General features: G+C 43.8%; 2 protein-coding genes across 3 annotated transcripts; one reads left to right on the forward strand and one right to left on the reverse strand.

The window, feature by feature from the left end:
- Positions 1-7,650: 7,650 nt before the first annotated feature.
- Positions 7,651-8,232, reverse strand: LOC105734060 (rho-related GTP-binding protein RhoF-like). The gene has a single exon (XM_064376744.1). It carries the CDS (start codon positions 8,230-8,232, stop codon positions 7,651-7,653), a length of 582 nt encoding a protein of 193 aa, XP_064232814.1.
- Positions 8,233-9,096: 864 nt separating this feature from the next.
- On the forward strand, positions 9,097-16,462 carry C3AR1 (complement C3a receptor 1). 2 transcript variants are annotated; one of them, XM_064376745.1, is made up of 3 exons: positions 9,097-9,266; positions 9,896-10,013; positions 14,588-16,462. In XM_064376745.1, the coding sequence occupies exon 3, from the start codon at positions 14,598-14,600 to the stop codon at positions 16,050-16,052; it is 1,455 nt and encodes a 484-aa protein (XP_064232815.1). In that variant the 5' UTR covers positions 9,097-9,266; positions 9,896-10,013; positions 14,588-14,597; the 3' UTR covers positions 16,053-16,462. The 2 variants fall into 2 exon arrangements, with proteins under 2 accessions (XP_064232815.1, XP_012332184.2); XM_012476761.3 differs by lacking the exon at positions 9,896-10,013.
- Positions 16,463-18,510: the final 2,048 nt, after the last annotated feature.

The raw sequence follows: 18,510 nt of genomic DNA on the forward strand, positions 1-18,510 counted from the left end.
CTCTGTTCACAACCAAGTTATGAAATCAAAGGCAATGGTTTCCCTTTCTCCTTACTTTCTATTGGCACATGAACATGTCCTGCTGGAAGATCCTATTCAGAACTCAGCGGAGAAAAGGTCCAGGAGATATAGTCTATAGGTGTCTTTCTTTTTTTTTTTTTTTTTTTTGAGACAGAGTTTCGCTTTTGTTACCCAGGCTGGAGTGCAATGGCACAATCTTGGCTCACCGCAACCTCCGTCTCCTGGGTTCAGGCAATTCTCCTGCCTCAGCCTCCTGAGTAGCTGGGATTATAGGCATGCACCACCATGCCCAGCTAATTTTTTGTATTTTTAGTAGAGACGGGGTTTCACCATGTTGACCAGGATGGTCTCGATCTCTTGACCTCGTGATCCACCTGCCTCGGCCTCCCAAAGTGCTGGGATTACAGTCATGAGCCACCGCGCCCAGCCATCTATAGGTTTCTAATAGATAATAAGGAAGGGTGGGGACAGCTTGAGTATCAATAGATGATAGCTGACACAATCCCTGTTTTGCAGGTAAGAAAATGAGAACATAGGGTTTGAGAAACTTCTTTTCAGTGATACAACTAGTAAGTAGCAAAGTGGAGACTCAAACCCAGGCTTTCCACCTGCCCTCCCTTGGTCTTTACAGTACTCTTTTTACTTCCACCAAAGCCATTTGCCTGTGCTATTCATTTGTGTTGGGCTCAACTCTGCCCTAAAACGTGCTCATGCTTTTCCCTCGAAATGCCTTGGTACTGAACTTAGTGTGACAGTATGGAGTCTCCTTATTGGAAAATTCTGTATCTTTCAAAAATTTTAAATGTACATGCTCTTAGAGTTAGCAATTCCAATTCTAAAACTCTATTCTACAGAATACATGTAAATACAACACTGCTCATTCAGTTTTGTTTATAAGCATTTAAAATTGGATAAAAATAATATTCAACAGAAAAGTAATTGATTAAATGGAATAATATGGAGCCATTTAAAAAGCATAATTTGGGACAGAGCACGGTGGCTCATGCCTGTAATCCCAGCACTTTGGGAGACCGAGTCAGGTAGATCATCTGAGGTCAGGAGTTCAAGACCAGCCTGGCCAGCTACTTGGGAGGCTGAGGCAAGAGAATCAATTGAACCCAGGAGGTGGAGGTTGCAGTGAACCGAGATCACACCATTGCACTCCAGCCAGATCAACAAGAGCAAAACTCCATCTCAAAAAAAAAAAACAAAAACAAGTATGATTGGGGCCAAGATGTCCTGACATAAAAAGGTCAGTGGAAAAAGCAGAACAAAGCAATACCCATAGTGGAATATGCAAACTTATGGGAGAGATTACACCTGGAAAGCAGAAAAAGGATAGCTAGGTGTTTAGGAAATTTTAGTTTTTACTTTAATCTTCTCATCTTTTTTACCATGGGGAATTAATTGCTTTTATAAAATATATTTTAATTAGCTATATATGTACATATATGATAATCCTATCCCTTATATACTTTCTTTTTTTTTTTTTTTGAGACAGAATCTTGCTCTGTCACCAGGCTGGAGTGCAGTGGCACGATCTTGGCTCACTGTAGCTGTGACTACAGGCACGTGCCACCATGCCCAGCTAATTTTTTGTATTTTCATTAGAGACAGGGATTTCACCATGTTGGCCAGGATGGTCTCGATCTCTTGACCTCGTGATCTGCCCACCACAGCCTCCAAAAGTGCTGGGTTTACAGGTGTGGGCCACCATGCCCGGTCTTTTATATGCTTTCTGAATATCTATATTTTTTCAATATTTCCAAATATTGGAGGAAAGAAAACCCAAAATAATCAATAGAATTATATGCACTAACATGGAAATATGTTTTGATATATTGTTAAGTAAAAAGGCAAGTCATAAAATCACACATAAATTACAATCTCATTTTTGTTCAAAACTACCTTTAAAAAAAAAATGTGTGTTAGGCTGGGTGCAGTGGCTCACACCTACAATTCCAGCCCTTTGGAAGGCAAAAGCAGAGGACGACTTGAGGTCAGGAGTTCAAGACCAGCCTGCCCAACATGGCAAAACCCTGTCTCTATCAAAAAATACAAAATTTAGCCAGGTGTGGTGGCACATGCTCATAGCCCCAGCTACTAAGGAGCTAAGGTGGGAGAATTGCTTGAACCTAGGAGGCAAAGGTTGCAGTGAGCCAAGATCATGCCACTGCACTCCAGCCTGGGTGACAGAGTGAGGCCCTGTCTCAAACAAACAAACAAATAAAATGTCTGCTATATTCATAAAATAATTCAGAAAGAATGAACACTAACCTATTAAAAATAGTTACTTCTGGCAATGGAATTGAAAAGAAAAACTTGCATTTTTTTACCCATTGTACTTCTGTATCATTTCAATTTATCTTTTCTAGAGCAAAGTATGTTCTATTTTTATAATTAGATGGTGACAATGAAAATAAACTAATAGGGCCGGGCGCAGTGGCTCACACCTGTAATCCCAGCACTTTGGGAGGCTGAGGTGGGTGGATCACGAGGTCAAGAGATCGAGACCATCCTGGTCAACATGGCGAAACCCCATCTCTACTAAAAATACAAAAAATTAGCTGGGCACGGTGGCACGTGCCTGTAATCCCAGCTACTCAGGAGGCTGAGGCAGGAGAATTGCCTGAACCCAGGAGGCAGAGGTTGTGGTGAGCTTAGATCGCGCCATTGCACTCCAGCCAATAAATACTACTTAACTCTTGGCATTTTTCTTTTGGCCTTTCTGCCTCAAAAATATTCCGTGGTGACCTGACTGCAAACAAGACGAGGAGGAGATGTTACAGTTTGGACAAGCTGATTAATATGGACTGAAGCCTTTATCACAGACAACAGTGTTCAAATACATTTGACCCAAATAAACTTTATTTTATATGCATATATATTAAAGAATAATATAAGAATTATTGAGCCTCCACCGCCTGTGTTAGGTCTGGACCCCAATGTTTTGTGTGCCCAATGTGGGGCGATCGAGGCGAAGAAACGCTCCAGTGTGTGAAAACTGAGGACGCACTGACGAAGGACACCCGAGTACTAAACAAAGAAGCTCTGCGGGTAAACTGAGCGCTTCGGAAGAGCAAGGTAACTATAGGTCAAGGTGAACGTAAGCATAAGGCTTATTTGAGTTTGTTAAGACAACTGTTTAAAAAGTGCGGAGTGGAGGTAAGAACTCAAAATTTGCTGTTGCTGTTTAATACAGTTGAGCAGTTTTGCCCGCGGTGTCCAGAACAAGGAACTATGAAGAATGCGAAAGAATTGGCAGGGATCTTAAAAAAAGGCTTTCAAAGAGGGAGGTAAGATCCCAATATCGGTTTGGTCTATTTGGGCACCTCTTAAAACTGCTTTTGAGCCATTTCGAACTGACAATGAAGCTGAGTTGGAGGAGGATGAGAAACCTAAAAGTTTATTCTTAGAATCAGAGCCAGAGGACTTTGAGAAAGAGGAAGTAAGAGAGGAGACAGAAAAACAGAAACAAGTATCTTTTACTCATCCTTCTGCTCTGCCTGCTGAGGTTAGCAAATGGCCACCTCCTCCTGCACATTTAATAGACAGGAAAAAAGAAACTGTTGCTACTATGCCTCCGGGTGCTACTAAGAGTCCTCTAGAAGCCGCTATTCAGAAGGCGAGGGCTGAAGGACATATTGAGGCGTGGCAGATTCCAGTAACCATAACTCAACAACAGGGTCAAAACATAACTTCTTCATTTAAGTTGTTAAAAGAGTTTAAACAAGCCATCAGTCAATATGGCCCAAATTCACCATTCGTACAAAAGATACTAAAAATGTGGCTTTTGATTATAGGTTAGTTCCATATGATTGGAACATGCTAGCAAAATCTGTGCTTACTCCTGCTCAGTTCGTACAATTTAAGGCTAGGACCCAAGCAAGGTGGAATGCACAGGTGCAGCCACCCATCCCTCTATCACTGTTGATCAATTGATGGGAACCGGCCTGGCTGGGGCAGACTCGATAATCAAATTGCCATGGGAGATGAGGCTGTTAATCAACTGTGCCTAGTCTGTTTACAGGCTTGGGATAGCCTAAACGTTACGGGAGGAAAATATACTTTTTTCACTTCTGTCTGCCAAGGACCAAAAGAGCCTTATCCTGATTTTATCGCCTGACTTCAGGAGGCAATAAAGAAGGCTGTCTCAGACAGGTACGCCCAAGACCTGCTCACGCAACTTCTTGCATGTGATAATGCAAATGCTGACTGTAGTGTGGCTCTTAGGCCCCTTAGAGGAAAGGCAAATCTTGCAGAGTACATAAAGGCTTGTCATGGTATTGGAGGATACCTGTACAAGGCCACCCTTTTGGCCCAGGCCATCAAAGGACTAAAAGTGGGAAAAAATATGTCTCCTTTTTCAGGATGTTATTTTAATTGTGGGCAATTTGGACATTCAAAAAAGGAATGCAGAGCCAGGCGCTGTAGCTAACACCCATAACACCACCACTTTGGGAGGTGGAGACCAGCAGATCACAAGGTCAGGGGTTTAAGACCAGCCCGACCAACATGGTGAAACCCCGTCGCTACTTAAAAATATAAAAATTAGCTGGGAGTGGTGGTGCACACCTGTAATCCCAGCTACTTGGGAGGCTGAGGCAGGAGAATCGCTTGAACCCGGGAGGCAGAGATTGCAGTGAGCCAAGAGCACACCATTGCACTCCGGCCTGGGTGACAGAGCAAGACTTCATCTCAAAAAAAAAAAAAAAAAGGAATAAAATCTTAAAACGTGGACTGCAAATATATGGAAGCATAAGGATCCTGGTGTATGTCCTTGATGTAAAAAAGGAAAACACTGGGCAAATCAATGTCATTCTAAGAATAGCGAAGTCCTGGAACCAACCCAAATGCCCATCAATGACAGACTGGACAAAGAAAATGTGGTACATATACACCATGGAATACTATGCAGCCATAAAAAATGACGAGTTCATGTCCTTTGTAGAGACGTGGATGAATCTAGAAACCATCATTCTCAGCAAACTGACACAAGAACAGAAAACCAAACACCATGTTTTCACTCATAGGTGACGAACAGTGAGAATGCTTGGTCACGGGGAAGGGAACAACACTCACTGGAGTAGGTGGGGAGGTGAAGGGGAGGGGAGGGACAGCGGGGGGAGAGTAGGGAGAATGAGGAGGGAGAACACTGGGAGGAATGCCTGATGTAGATGACGGGATGGGGGATGGAGACAGCAAACCACCATGGCATGTATGTACCTATGTGACAATCCTGCAGGATGCAGGACGTGCACGTGTACCCCGGAGCCCAAAGTACAATTTTAAAAAAATGATTTACAGCATATTCATTGAGCAAGAATCATCTTCAGTCCTCTGTACTCCTTTCTGATGAAACACCACCTAGACTCCAGCCTGTTCGTCAGTGCCCACTAAGAACACCCACAGGCCCTCTCCCATCTACCTGCCTTTGAGTAGGCTCCTCTTATAGGCTAAGCAGCTTTTCACCTTTTTCTTTTTTATCCTTTTTTCTTTTTTTCTGAGATGGAGTCTCACTCGGCCACCCAGGCTGGAGTGCAGTGGTGCCATCTCAGCTCACTACAACACTGTCTCCTGGGTGGAAGTGATTCTCCCATCTCAGCCTCCTGAGTAGCTGGGACTACAAGCACTCACCATCATGCCCAGCAAATTTTTGGTATTTTTAGTAGAGACAGGCCTTCACCAGGTTGGCCAGGCTGGTCTTGAACTCCCGGCCTCAAGTGATCCACCTCAGCCTCCCAAAGTGCTAGGATTACAGGCGTGAACCACCACGCTCAGCCACCTTTTTCTGTCTCTAGAAGCCTTACGGGTACTTAAGGACTTGCCCACATCTTTTTTGTTTTTTTAGGTGTGGTTGTGTTCCAATAAAACTTTATTTACAAATCAGGCTGTGGCCAGATGTGGCCCATAGGCTGTAGTTTGCAGACTTCTACCTTAGACTATTGTTTGTCCACAAGGCCTTGGGTTCTTTGAGAACAAGAGCTCCTTGGTTGATTCCCCAGGGGATGGCAGGGCCTTGGGAACCTGGGTAAGGTGGGTCTCAGAAGGTTTCTTCCCTTGGTGACCTGACTTCTTGGAAGCTCAGGCTTAGCTGATGCCTCAGCACTGGGCCAGGGGGCTGAGGCAGGAGATACCAGGAAGAACAGGAGCCGCATCCCTTCTTAGATGACACAAATTCCTAGGTGCACTCCAGAACCGAGCAGCTTGCGACCCCTGTTGGGCACCAGAATCCCCTGGGATGCTTGTTTAAAAAGTCCTGCGCGGTGGCTCACGCCTGTAATCCCAGTACTTTGGGAGCCTGAGGTGGGTGGATCATGTCAGGAGTTCAAGACCAGCCTGACCAACATGGTGAAACCCCGTCTGTAATAAAAATACAAAAATTAGCCAGGCATGGTGGCATGTGCCTGTAATCCCAGCTACTCAGGAGGCTGAGGCAGGAGAATTGCTTAAACCCTGGGAAGTGGAGGTTTCAGTGAGCCAAGATGACACCACTGCACTCCAGCCTGGGTAACAGTGAGACTCCATTCCCTGCCCCCCAAAAAAACTCCTGGACCCTCGACCCCAGACCTTCCCAAAGGAGGTTTAGGGATTAGGTATCTGGCTGTTGGTGACACAGGCAGTCTGTGAACCAGTTCTGAAACTGTCCCACGTGGGCTGGGAGTTGATTCTGTTAGTTCTCAAAGGAGGCTGGAATGTCTTGCCTCCTGGACTCCACAGGCTGGTAGAAGTAAGGCTTGAGGAACAGCAGGTTGGGAGCTTGAGGACAGTTAAATGGGCCAGTCCTGTCCTGCCAGTGGGGGGAAACAGTCCACAAAAAACTAGCTCACGACGTGGGGAGCCAATGGCTCTTCCCATCCTGAGTCCCTGACAGGGGGAGCTTTGGATGAGACTTCGAGGGGGTGGTCAGATGCGGGGCCCAGGGTATACTTTTAACATCTGAGAGGCCATTTCGTCTGCCCCCTGGGCACATGCTCCCAGCTCTCCAAAGACACATGCCAAGCTGAAGGTTGAAGTCTTCCATGTGGAATAGAGATGGGAGGGGTTGGTGCCAGCCCCGCCACCGGGCTGCAGCCGGTGTTCTCCTGATAGGCCTGGCCCCCGCGGTGGCCCCCGAGTTCCTGGGGGAGGAAGGAAGGAGCTGGAGGATACAGTGGTGCCTGTCTCCAGAGCTCAGGGAGGCAGGGACATAGGAGTGGTGGGCTTGGGCGCCCGTGTGGAATAGTGCCAGGTCCACATTTACCCACCTCCAGATGGACTGTTCATTCCAAGCATAACTTGGGTCTGCACTGGGGAGACCCTCGTGGTGGGGGCAGCTGTGATGAGGGCACTTTGAGTCCTGAGGATAGACACTGGCTCCTGTACCCACATCACCACTGCACCCCAGGGGGAGCCTGGAGGGGAGTTTGTGGTCAGAGCCCCAGCCAGGAAAGGAGAGAGTTCCTGAATATTCCAAGAGTCTAGCCACAGGCCCCAGACACCAGGACCTGGAGGGTGAGGATGGGGCAGCCTCCCAGTGTGGTTGGCCCCTGGGGTCCCGGGCCCGTCAGCGCTGTCTGTCTCGAGGGCCGTCTGCCCTGGGTCACAGCAGCAGGCAGAACCGGCGCTTCTTCTGCCGCTGTGTCTTCTTTAGAGCACTGAGAGCCACCTGGCGGCCTCCGGGAAGACGTCCTCCACAGTCTCCCGAAACTTGGCGGAACATTCCAGATAGAGAGCAGCTCGGATCTGTTCGCAGGCGCTCAGGCCCTGCATGTAGGTGATGGGCTCCAGCTGGGCGGTCCGGAGATCCCGCAGCTGCTCCTTGTCCTTCCTCAGGTCGGTCTTGCAGCCGATGCGCACCATGGGGGTCCCACGGCAGAAATGCGTGACCTCAGGGAACCACTTGATGAGAACGTTGTCACAGCTGGTGGGGTTCCTGACGTCACAGCAGATGAGCACGAGGTGGGTGTTCTGGTAGCACAGGGGCCGCAGCCGGTCATAGTCTTCTTGCCCGGCCGTGTCGTAGAGGTTCAGGGTCACCTCCTTGCTGCCAACCGTCACGCTGGCCGTGTACTTACTGAACACCGACGCGGCGTAGTGCTGGGGGAAGGAGCCCTGGCTGTGCACCATGAGCAACGAGGTCTGTCGCCCACGATCACGATCTTCGTTCAGTTCCTTCCTGCCCGGGCTGGGGGCGGCGGTCGGGGCCGGGGAGGCCCCCGGGGCATCCATAGCCCGGAGCCCGCAGCACTGGCGGCGGGCGGGGCACTCGCCCACATCTTATTTCTATCTTAAGACTTTCCTAGATTGCCCTGGGTTATAAATACCCCTGCCTAGAGTGTTCTACTATTTTACTTCTATTGTTACTTCTATTATTATAGTCTGGGTTGTATTACATTTTTGTGTGTATGTATTTGGGTGCATATTCCCACTCGACTGTGAATCCTTGGAGATTAGAATACAGCTTAGTTCATCCTGATTTTGGCATGGCACCGTTTTTCACATATATCAAGCATTTAGGAGATGTTACTTGTGATTAATTAAATGAGTTTTATTCGGGTCATTTCTCCCCACCCACTCCCCACCCCAACCCTCACATCTCATAGAGTCTTTTTCTTTCTTTTTTTTTTTTTTGCATTTCTAAACAAAACCTACAAAGTTAGAAGCCTATGTATAGAAGTATCCTCTCTCTAACCATTCTCTGTGTGCTGCAAAAAATGTCCCAGAATTACTTTGGGAGGCCGAGGCGGGTGGATCACGAGGTCAAAAGATCGAGACCATCCCGGTCAACAAGGTGAAACCCCGTCTCTACTAAAAATACAAAAATTAGCTGGGCATGGTGGCGCGTGCCTGTAGTCCCAGCTACTCGGGGGGCTGAGGCAGGAGAATTGCCTGAACCCAGGAGGCAGAGGTTGCAGTGAGCCGAGATCGCGCCATTGCACTCCAGCCTGGGCAACAAGAGCGAAACTCCGACTCAAAAAAAAAAAAATGTCCCAGAATTATAACCTCCTACTTCTGTTTTTCTGCTTTTCCTTTCTAAGTCATTTAGAAATGACTCACTTTGAAACTCTTCCTGTGAAGTCAGATAGTCATCCAGAGCATAAGGCTTCATTTGTTGCCACAAATAGAGAAGGAAAGAAGGAGAGAAAGCTCAGCAAATTTTCTTGTCACACTTCATGACTTCATTGTGGCGAAGTTTGGGGACCAGACAGGACTCGTGGGAACATCCAGGTGCTGAAGCCTTCAGCTACTGTCTCAGCTTTTTGGTAAGAAAATCTAGATCCACCTGATGACTTGCACTTAACCTGTTTTGCTCTTTATAAGTAATGAGTTTAAGGGTCATTATCTTCTATTTCCCCTATTCCTTCTCCGATTTTCAGTTCTTTTGTCTTATCTCTATGTCTGCCTTTCTTTTTCTAAATATTCCACATTTCATTTGTCTTTGCTTTTAATATTTCATAGTGCAATTAATAGTGAATTTTATGTCATTTCTTTCCTGTCTTTGAATTGGCTGTGTATTTCCCCTGAATTTTGATTCTAGCTGTCCCTGTTAGTTTGTTTTTCAAATCATTGGTTTGCCCTTTTTTTCCCTTTCTCTTTTCCTCTTTCTTTCTTTCTTTTTTTATTCTTTTGCCCATTCCTTACTGCTACAGACTCTGTTATCCTATTATTACAATTTGATTCTGGGGTCCACTTTTCTTTCCCTATCATAGTGGAATTTTAGTTTCAGGATATTAATTATCATTAAATTACTGCTGGTCAATTTGGTAATAATTTTTTTAATCCTCTACTAATCTTAAACATAAAGGTATGGTACTTTTTAGCCAAATTAACTTAAAGAAATGTAAAAAGGAATCTTGTTCTGAAAGAGTTTTTTTTCCCTTTTTTGTGACAGAGTCTCACTCTGTTGCCCAGGCTGGAGTACAGTGGCACAATCTTGGCTCACTGCAACCTCTGACTCCCAGTTTGAAGTGATTCTCCTGCCTCAGCCTCCTGAGTAGCTGTGATTACAGGTATGTGCTACCACACCCAGTTAAATTTTTTTTGTGTATGTTTAGTAGAAACGGCATTCTACCATGTTGGCCAGGCTGGTCTTGAACTCCTGACCTCAGGTGATCCACCCACCTTGGCCTCCCAAAGTGCTGGGATTACAGGCATGAGCCACCGCACCCAGCCTTGTTCTGAAGAACTTTTAATCCCTGACTCATAACATACTTTCATTTCAAAACAAATAATATGCGATATTTAATATATAGCTCATGCCAAATAACTCCATTTATTTTTATTGAAATTTGACTGTTTGTAGTCCCTGCTACTTCAATTCGTGCAGTTCTTGGCAGCTTCCCCTTTATTAGCAATATATAAATCTTCTTTTTTTTGTTTGTTTTTTTTTTGAGATGGAGCCTCACTCTATAGCCCAGGCTGGAGTGCAGCGGTGCAATCTCGGTTCACTACAACCTCTGCCTCCCAGGTTCAAGTGATTCTCCTGCCTCAGCCTCCCAGGTAGCTGGGACTACAGGCATGAGCCAAGCCCCGCTAATTTTTTGTATTTTTAGTAGAGACAGGGTATCACCGTGTTAGCCAGCATGGTCTTGATCTCCTGACCTCGTGATCCGCCGGCCTTGGCCTCCCAAAGTGCTAGTACAACAGGTGTGAGCCACTGCACCCAGCCTACCATATATCTTTTTTTTTAATGTGATTTTTTAAATTTGGTAGTAAAAAGAGCATTGGCCTAACAGGCATTGGACCTGAAATCCAAGATCCTCCCTAATAATGATTATATGAAAGGAATCTAATTTGCCAAGTTTCACTGTCAAACTTGAGAAATAAAAGCTGATAGGATGTAGATTGGGTGCAGTGGCTCACATCGGTAATCCCAGCACACTCTGAGGCCAAGGAGGGAGGATTGCTTGAGTCCAGGAGTTTAAGAGCAGCTTGGACAATATAGCAAGACTCTGTCTCTACAAACGAACGAACAATGACAAGAAAAAAAAATGTAGAGAGGAGAGATGATTTCAAAGTTTTCTTTCAGTCCCAGCGTTCTAGGACTCTATCCTTCTCTCAATATTTTAGGAAGTTACCTTGATAGGATTTAAATATCTGAGTAGACAAGGCTATAAAAAGGGGATAGGAATCATTTCTTCTTTTTTATTTTGTTGACTTATTATTTTAACTTCTGCTAATCATATAAGGCCCTATGACAATATTTGGTTGATTCAGCAGAACTACTTTCAAGTCACAAAAATATTTTGAGCCTCTGTAAAAATAAATGTAAAGTGTTATTATATCCAGTAAAAATTAGGAATTTAACAAAAAGAAAGTAAAAAGGGACAGCATGGGGGTTACAGAAGAGGCCCAAGTAAAGATTAAATGCATATAAATTAGAATTTTAGATTTAATTGCAAAAGAAAAAAAGTCAACCCCTAAAATGGACATCCATCTACTCAAGTAATTTTTTTTTTTTTGAGATAGAGTCTTACTCTGTCATGCAGGCTGGAGTGCAATGGTGCAATCTCAGCTCACTGCAAACACTGCCTCTCCAGTTCAAGCACTCTTGTGCCTCTGTCTCCCAAATAGCTGGGATTACAAGTGTGCGCCACCACACCCAGCTAATTTTTGTATTTTTGGTAGAGACAGAATTTTGCCATGTTGACTAGGCTGGTCTCAAACTCCTGGCCCCAAGCGATCTGCTCCTCTTGGCCCCCCAGAGGGGGGATTACAGGCATAAGCCACTGCACCCCACCTGTCCACGTAATCTTTAACCTCGATGTCTCATAAGGCATTGTGTTAAACTATGTGAAACAATCATTTATAAATAAGACTCTTTTTTACCATCATGAAGTTTAAATCTAGAATAATAGGTTAGACAGCCATTATAATTATTATATAAGATAAAATGCATCATTGCATACAGAATATGAAAAAAGGCTGAAACACACAGATGCACACACAAGTTAAGAAGCTGAAGACTTGTGAAGGGCAGAATTCCAGATAGAAGTAAACAGCATTAGCCATGGAATAGAAGATGGCATTAAGCTGGAATGGTGAATTGTTCAGGAAAGTTATCAAGTAGGGTACATTTATGAGTGTGTTCAGAATTAGGTGAAGGTGATGTCACAGAGACCACGAGAAGAAAGTGTTAAGAAGTCAGTGGATCTAATGACACGTTATATTATGGAAGGTGGCAGAGAAACAAATGCCTGGATTTGGTTTTTAGAAGTAATTTTAGCAGAATAATGGGGGCAGAATATACATTAAAAGGGTTAAGAAGTTAGTGGTCAGAACAGTAGGCCCCAAAACAAACCAGTACCCTTGAAAAAGAAGCTAAATTAAGAGACTAAAGAAGAAAGTGCCATCTGAGGGCCGGGCGCGGTGGCTCACACCTGTAATCCCAGCACTTTGGGAGGCCGAGGTGAGTGGATCACGAGGTCAAGAGATCGAGACCATCCTGGTCAACATGGTGAAACTCTGTCTCTACTAAAAATACAAAAAATTAGCTGGGCACGGTGGCGCGTGCCTGTAATCCCAGCTACTCAGGAGGCTGAGGCAGGAGAATTGCCTGAACCCAGGAGGCAGAGGTTGCAGTGAGCCGAGATCGCGCCATTGCACTCCAGCCTGGGTAACAAGAGCGAAACTCCGTCTCAAAAAAAAAAAAAAAAAAAAAAAAAATTCTTAGAAACTGAAAGTAGAATGGTGGTTGCCAGGGGCTGAGGAAAGGAGAAAATGGGGAATTCTTTCATGAGTACAATTTCGGTTTTGTAAGATGAAAAAGTTCTGAAAATTGGTTGTACGACAATGTGAATATGGTAAACACTACTGAACTGTGTACTTAGAAATAGTTAAGATGGTAAATATTATGATACATGTATTTGTCAATTAAAATTTTTTTGTTAGGGCCAGGCACAGTGGTTCGCACCTATAATCCTAGCACTTTGGGAAGCAGAGGTGGGAGGATCACTTGAGCCTAGCAGTTTGAGACCAGCCTGGCCAACACGGCGAAACTCCGTCTCTACTAAATATACAAAAATTAGCTGGTGTGTTGCCCTGCGCCTGCAGTCCCAGCTACTCGGGAGGCTGAGGCACAATAATTGCTTGAACCTGGGAGGCAGAGGCTACAGTGAGCCGCGATTGTACCACTGCACTTCAGCCTAAATGACAGAGAGAGTCTGTCTCAAAAATAATAATCATAGGCTGGGGCAGTGGCTCATTCCTGTAATCCCAGCACTTTAGGAAGCCGAGGCGGGTGGATTACCTGAAGTCAGGAGTTCGAGACCAGCCTGGCCAACTTGGTGAAACCTCGTCTTTACTGAAAATACAAAACTTAGCTGGGCATGGTGGCAGGTGCCTGTAATCCCAGCTACTGGGAGGCTTGAACCCAGGAGGCGGAGGTTGCAGTGAGCCGAGATGGTGCCATTGCACTCCAGCCTTGGCGACAAGAGCGACACTCCATCTCAAAAATTATAATTATAGTAAATAAATAAAGCGCTGTCCCACATATTACAAGGCTTCTAGCCATCATAGTCCCCTCTGACTAAAGATACATGTACATAAATACACACACATACACACACAAACACACAAACACACAGACGTAAAAAAAAAGGTCCAGATAATATAAATTCAGGTGCTAAAATAATAATCACTGACTAGCGAGTATATTTTTATTTTCCTTTTTGTTTGTATATATTTTCCAATTTTCTTCATGTGTATTTTCTCCTTTTGTAATAATAAAACTCTTTTTTCCAAGTTATAGTCATAAAACACAAATAAGAAAGAAATGATGGGTGGTGTGGAAGTCAATGCAGAAGGCCAACAACTCTTGGAAAATTTGATAACAAAATGAGATGGAGTAGTATCTAATGGACATCACTGAGTCTAGAGTACCTCTTTCTGTGGCAGTGAGTCCTCTGAAAATCTGGTGGGGGGAGTGGATGAAGCTTCTGGCCTCAGAGAATGAGAATATGTAAAGTTGAAGTTTTGCATATCATTTTAGGTGGTGATGGAGCTTCCTAAAACCCTTTCATGACCTCAGGTTGGATACTTCCAATCCAGAAGTTTTTGTTTACTTATTTAGCTTATTTGTTTATTTTCAAACACACTAAGTGAGGAAAGGAGCCAGTGGAAAAACCAAGATTGAAAGTTCAAGGAAGTGGAGAAATTTACACTGATACGGACTTCCAGATGAGACTGATTTTAGTACACACATAAATCAATATGGTAGATTTTAAATTGTCTATCATAGGACTGGTGTGGTGGTGACTCATGCCTATAATCCCAGCACTTTGGGAGGCAGAGGTGGGCAGATCACTCGAGGGCAAGGGTTCAAGACCAGCCTGGCCAACATGGCAAAACTCTATCTCTATCTGAAAAATAATAAATAATAAATAAATAAATAAAATGGTCTATCAGAGGATGCTTTTGTGTGGTCCAGTGTGAGGTAAAGGAAGGCAAACTAAGAAAGCGTGAGGGCCTTCATGGTTTTTCATGGTTCCACATCTTTATGTGGGAAGGTTAGAATCCTAAGAATATGTATGCATTTTCAAAAAAGATACCATTCATTTTAACATTTTTTTTCATCTGTTTGCAGAAGTTTACCAATGGAGTCTTTCTCTGCTGAGATCAATTCAACTGACCTACTCTTACAGCCATGGAATAAACCCCAAGAAATTCTCTCTATGGTCATTCTCAGCCTCACTTTTTTATTGGGATTGCCAGGCAATGGGCTGGTGCTGTGGGTGGCTGGCCTGAAGATGAAACGGACAGTCAACACAGTTTGGTTCCTCCACCTCACCCTGGCAGACCTTCTCTGCTGCCTCTCCTTGCCCTTCTCGCTGGCTCACTTGGCTCTCCAGGGAAAGTGGCCATACGGCAGCTTCCTATGCAAGCTCATCCCCTCCGTCATTGTCCTCAACATGTTTGCCAGTGTCTTCCTGCTTACTGCCATTAGCCTGGACCGCTGTCTTGTAGTATTCAAGCCAATCTGGTGTCAGAATCATCGCAGTGTAGGGACAGCCTTCACTGTCTGTGGATGTATCTGGATGGTGGCTTTTGTGATGTGCATACCCATGTTCATGTACCGGGAAATATTCACTATAGACAACCACAATATATGTGGCTACAAATTTGATCCCTTTAACTCATTCGATTATTCAGACTTTTATGGAGATCTACTAAAAAACAGGTCTTTTGAAAACATGATTCAGCTGCCTGAAGAAATGGATGATAGGTTAGATCCTTCCTCTTTCCAAACAAATGATCATCCCTGGACAGTCACCACTCTCCTCCAACCTCAAACATTTCAAAGACCTTCTGCAGATTCACTCCCTAGGGATTCTGCTAGATTAACTAGTCAAAATCCATATTCTAATGTGTTTAAACCTGCTGATGTGGTCTCACCTAAAACCCACAGTGGGTTTCCCATTGAAGATCACAAAACTAGCCCACCAGATAACTCTGATGGTTTTCTCTCTACTCATTTAGAGCTGTTCCCTAGGGCTTCTAGCAATTCCTTATATGAGTCTGAGCTACCACAAGATTTCCAGGATTATTACTATTTAGGCCAATTCACATATGACAATCAAGTGCCAACACCCATGGTGGCAATAGTCATCACGAGGCTAGTGGTGGGTTTCCTGCTGCCTTCTGTTATCATGATAACCTGTTACAGCTTAATTGTCTTCCGAATGCAAAGGGGCCGCTTCGCCAAGTCTCAGGGCAAAACCTTTCGAGTGGCTGTGGTGGTGGTCACTGTCTTTCTTGTCTGCTGGGCTCCATACCACATTATGGGAGTCCTGTTATTGTTTATTCAACCAGAAACTCCCTTGGGGGGAGCTCTGATGTCTTGGGACCATGTGTCCATTGCTCTAGCATCTGCCAATAGTTGCTTTAATCCCTTCCTTTATGCCCTCCTGGGGAAAGATTTTAGGAAGAAAGCAAGACAGTCCATTCAGGGCATTCTGGAGGCAGCCTTCAGTGAGGAGCTCACACATTCTACCCACTGTTCCTCAAACAATGTTGTTTCAGAAAGAAATAGTATTAGCACGACCGTGTGAAAATATGGAGCAGCCAGCAAGCAGGGGCTCTTAGGAATGAATATGTCTAAAAGGATGAAGTGATAGGATGAGCAGGGGACTTCAAAAACTGTCAAAGGATCAATCCAGTGGTCCTTAAAGGGTGGCCACAGACTATTAGCATCAGCATCCCCTAGAAACTTGTTAGTAATGCAAATTCCCAAGCCCCACCCCAGACTTGCTGAATTGGAATCTCTGGGGGTTGGGGCCCAGCAAGTGCATTTAACAAGCCCTCTTGTTTCTCATTAATGTTAAATGTAAGAATCATTGTAAAAATGAGTTCTATTTCTATCCCAAACTAAGCTATGTAAAATGAGAGAATTTACTGTTTTTAAATGTTTGATGTTAACTGTTTATTGATGTTTCCATCATTAAATTTTTCCTAAGCATTGTCTAAGTCTTCCAGATTCCATTTAAAACCATTTCGTATTCTCTTACCTGAGTGAAAGATGATCATTTATTCTTCAGCTTTGTTGTCATGTGGTGTTGATGGTTTTAAATGAAAAGAAGGTGCAAAAAAGAAAAAATGCCTGTGAAGGCAAGAAGCCATGAGTCTGAGTCTGGAGCACAGAATTATACAATGCCTAATGCCTGTCCTGGGAACACCCCTGGGTACAGGACATAGGAATTCTGAGTTTCCAGGCTGGGCACTGTGGCTCATGCCTGTAATCCCACCACATTGGGAGGCCAAGGTGGGCAGATCACGAGGTCAGGAGTTCAAGGCCAGCCTGGCCAACATGGTAAAACCCCATTTGTACTAAAAATACAAAACTAAAAAAAAAAAAACGAATTCTGAGTTTCCACTATTACAACTAAATAACCTTCCATTGCATGAAAATGAACTACTAATCCACCTAAAAACTGACTCATGAAATGTTTCGAAAGCTGTGGTTTGGGGAATTCTGTTTACTCTATCTGCCTACTGGTTGACCACCTATCTTCCATTCCTCTTGTTAAGCTACTTAATTTCCTTATTACCCCTCTGCCTGCAAATCTTCCGCATCAGACTTTGTGCCTTAAACAACCTCTAATTTCATAAGATTCTAGTTACTCCTTTCCTCTTGCTCCATATTAATACTTCGTTAGAAACCCATTTCAAGCAGAAGGAGAAAGAGGGTGCAGGATGAAGCAGCAATTCTTCTACTCACTGCAACTGAGTACCCTACCAAGCTTGCCGTTACATTTTAAAACATGACTACAGGCAAAGTTCATGCCAAAATTACCAAAAATATCTTCTGGGTTTTTTTAATTAATCTTTGTCTTTGCCAAAGTAATATATGCACATAGTTTTAAAAGAAATTAGTAAGGTATATAACGAAGTATGAGGTCTGCTACTTCACTGTGCCCAAAAGTTCCCTCCTCCCTCTCTCATTTCCCAGAGATAACCCTTGCACAGTTTGAGATGTTTTGCTTGATAATTACCATGATGTTTCTAAATCATGTGCTTATGCTGCTCTTTTCTGGAGACATGATAAAATGACTTCTTCTTTTGAAAGGCGAAGACGTTTATCCAAGCACTCCGTCTTTTTGTTTATCCAGCAACCCAACATTCATTAATAACCATTATATTTTAATTCATTCATGACCACACATTTTTCTTTTACTTTGTCTATACACCCCAACCATTTATATAGCTTCCCATCTGTCCCTCTTTCATTTAAAACAAAATTACCTAATTTCCTACCACCTTCTCATTTTTCTGTGTATATAAACGTTTATGTGTCAAGCGTCTGAAATTTCAGGCTTATTTGTATCACAACATGGCCTCATCTAAACGGAATACAATGATGTAGTCTAAAAACAGAAAATGATGTGTTTTAGACTCACTCATTATTTGTTCAATGGTTGAGGTGAGGGTCTGGACTAAAAATCTTTATTATAAAGTACTATGCAGAAAAATTTCAAATCACTAGGAATTCTTTCAGTTGTGAAGAATGTCTGACATAAGATTTGCAATGCTACCTTTTCAGCTTATATATTAATTTACTTATATATTTGATATGAATAAATGCTTTTTTTTTTTTTTTTTTGAGTCAGAGTTTCGCTCTTGTTACCCAGGCTGGAGTGCAATGGTGCGATCTTGGCTCACCGCAACCTCTGCCTCAGCCTCCTGAGTAGTTGGCATTACAGGCATGCGCCACCATGCCCAGCTAATTTTTGCATTTTTAGTAGAGACGGGGTTTCACCACGTTGACCAGGATGGTCTCGATCTCTTGACCTCGTCCACCTGCCTCAGCCTCCCAAAGTGCTGGGATTATAGGCATGAGCCACCGCATCCGGCCAATAAATGCTTTTTTCTCATGGTTCTTTGCAAGACTCAGAGATTCATAAATCCTTTTGTTTCACATTCAGAATATATAATAATCCCTAAATATGCAGCAAATAAATCTCCTAGTGAGTGCCTATAGACTTGCTATAATAGCAATTAGCCAGGCTTCTG

This window comes from Aotus nancymaae, unplaced genomic scaffold (assembly GCF_030222135.1).
Source record: "Aotus nancymaae isolate 86718 unplaced genomic scaffold, 86718_ANA_hifiasm-v0.15.2.pri h1tg000016l, whole genome shotgun sequence".
Classification (NCBI taxonomy): Eukaryota; Metazoa; Chordata; class Mammalia; order Primates; family Aotidae; genus Aotus; species Aotus nancymaae.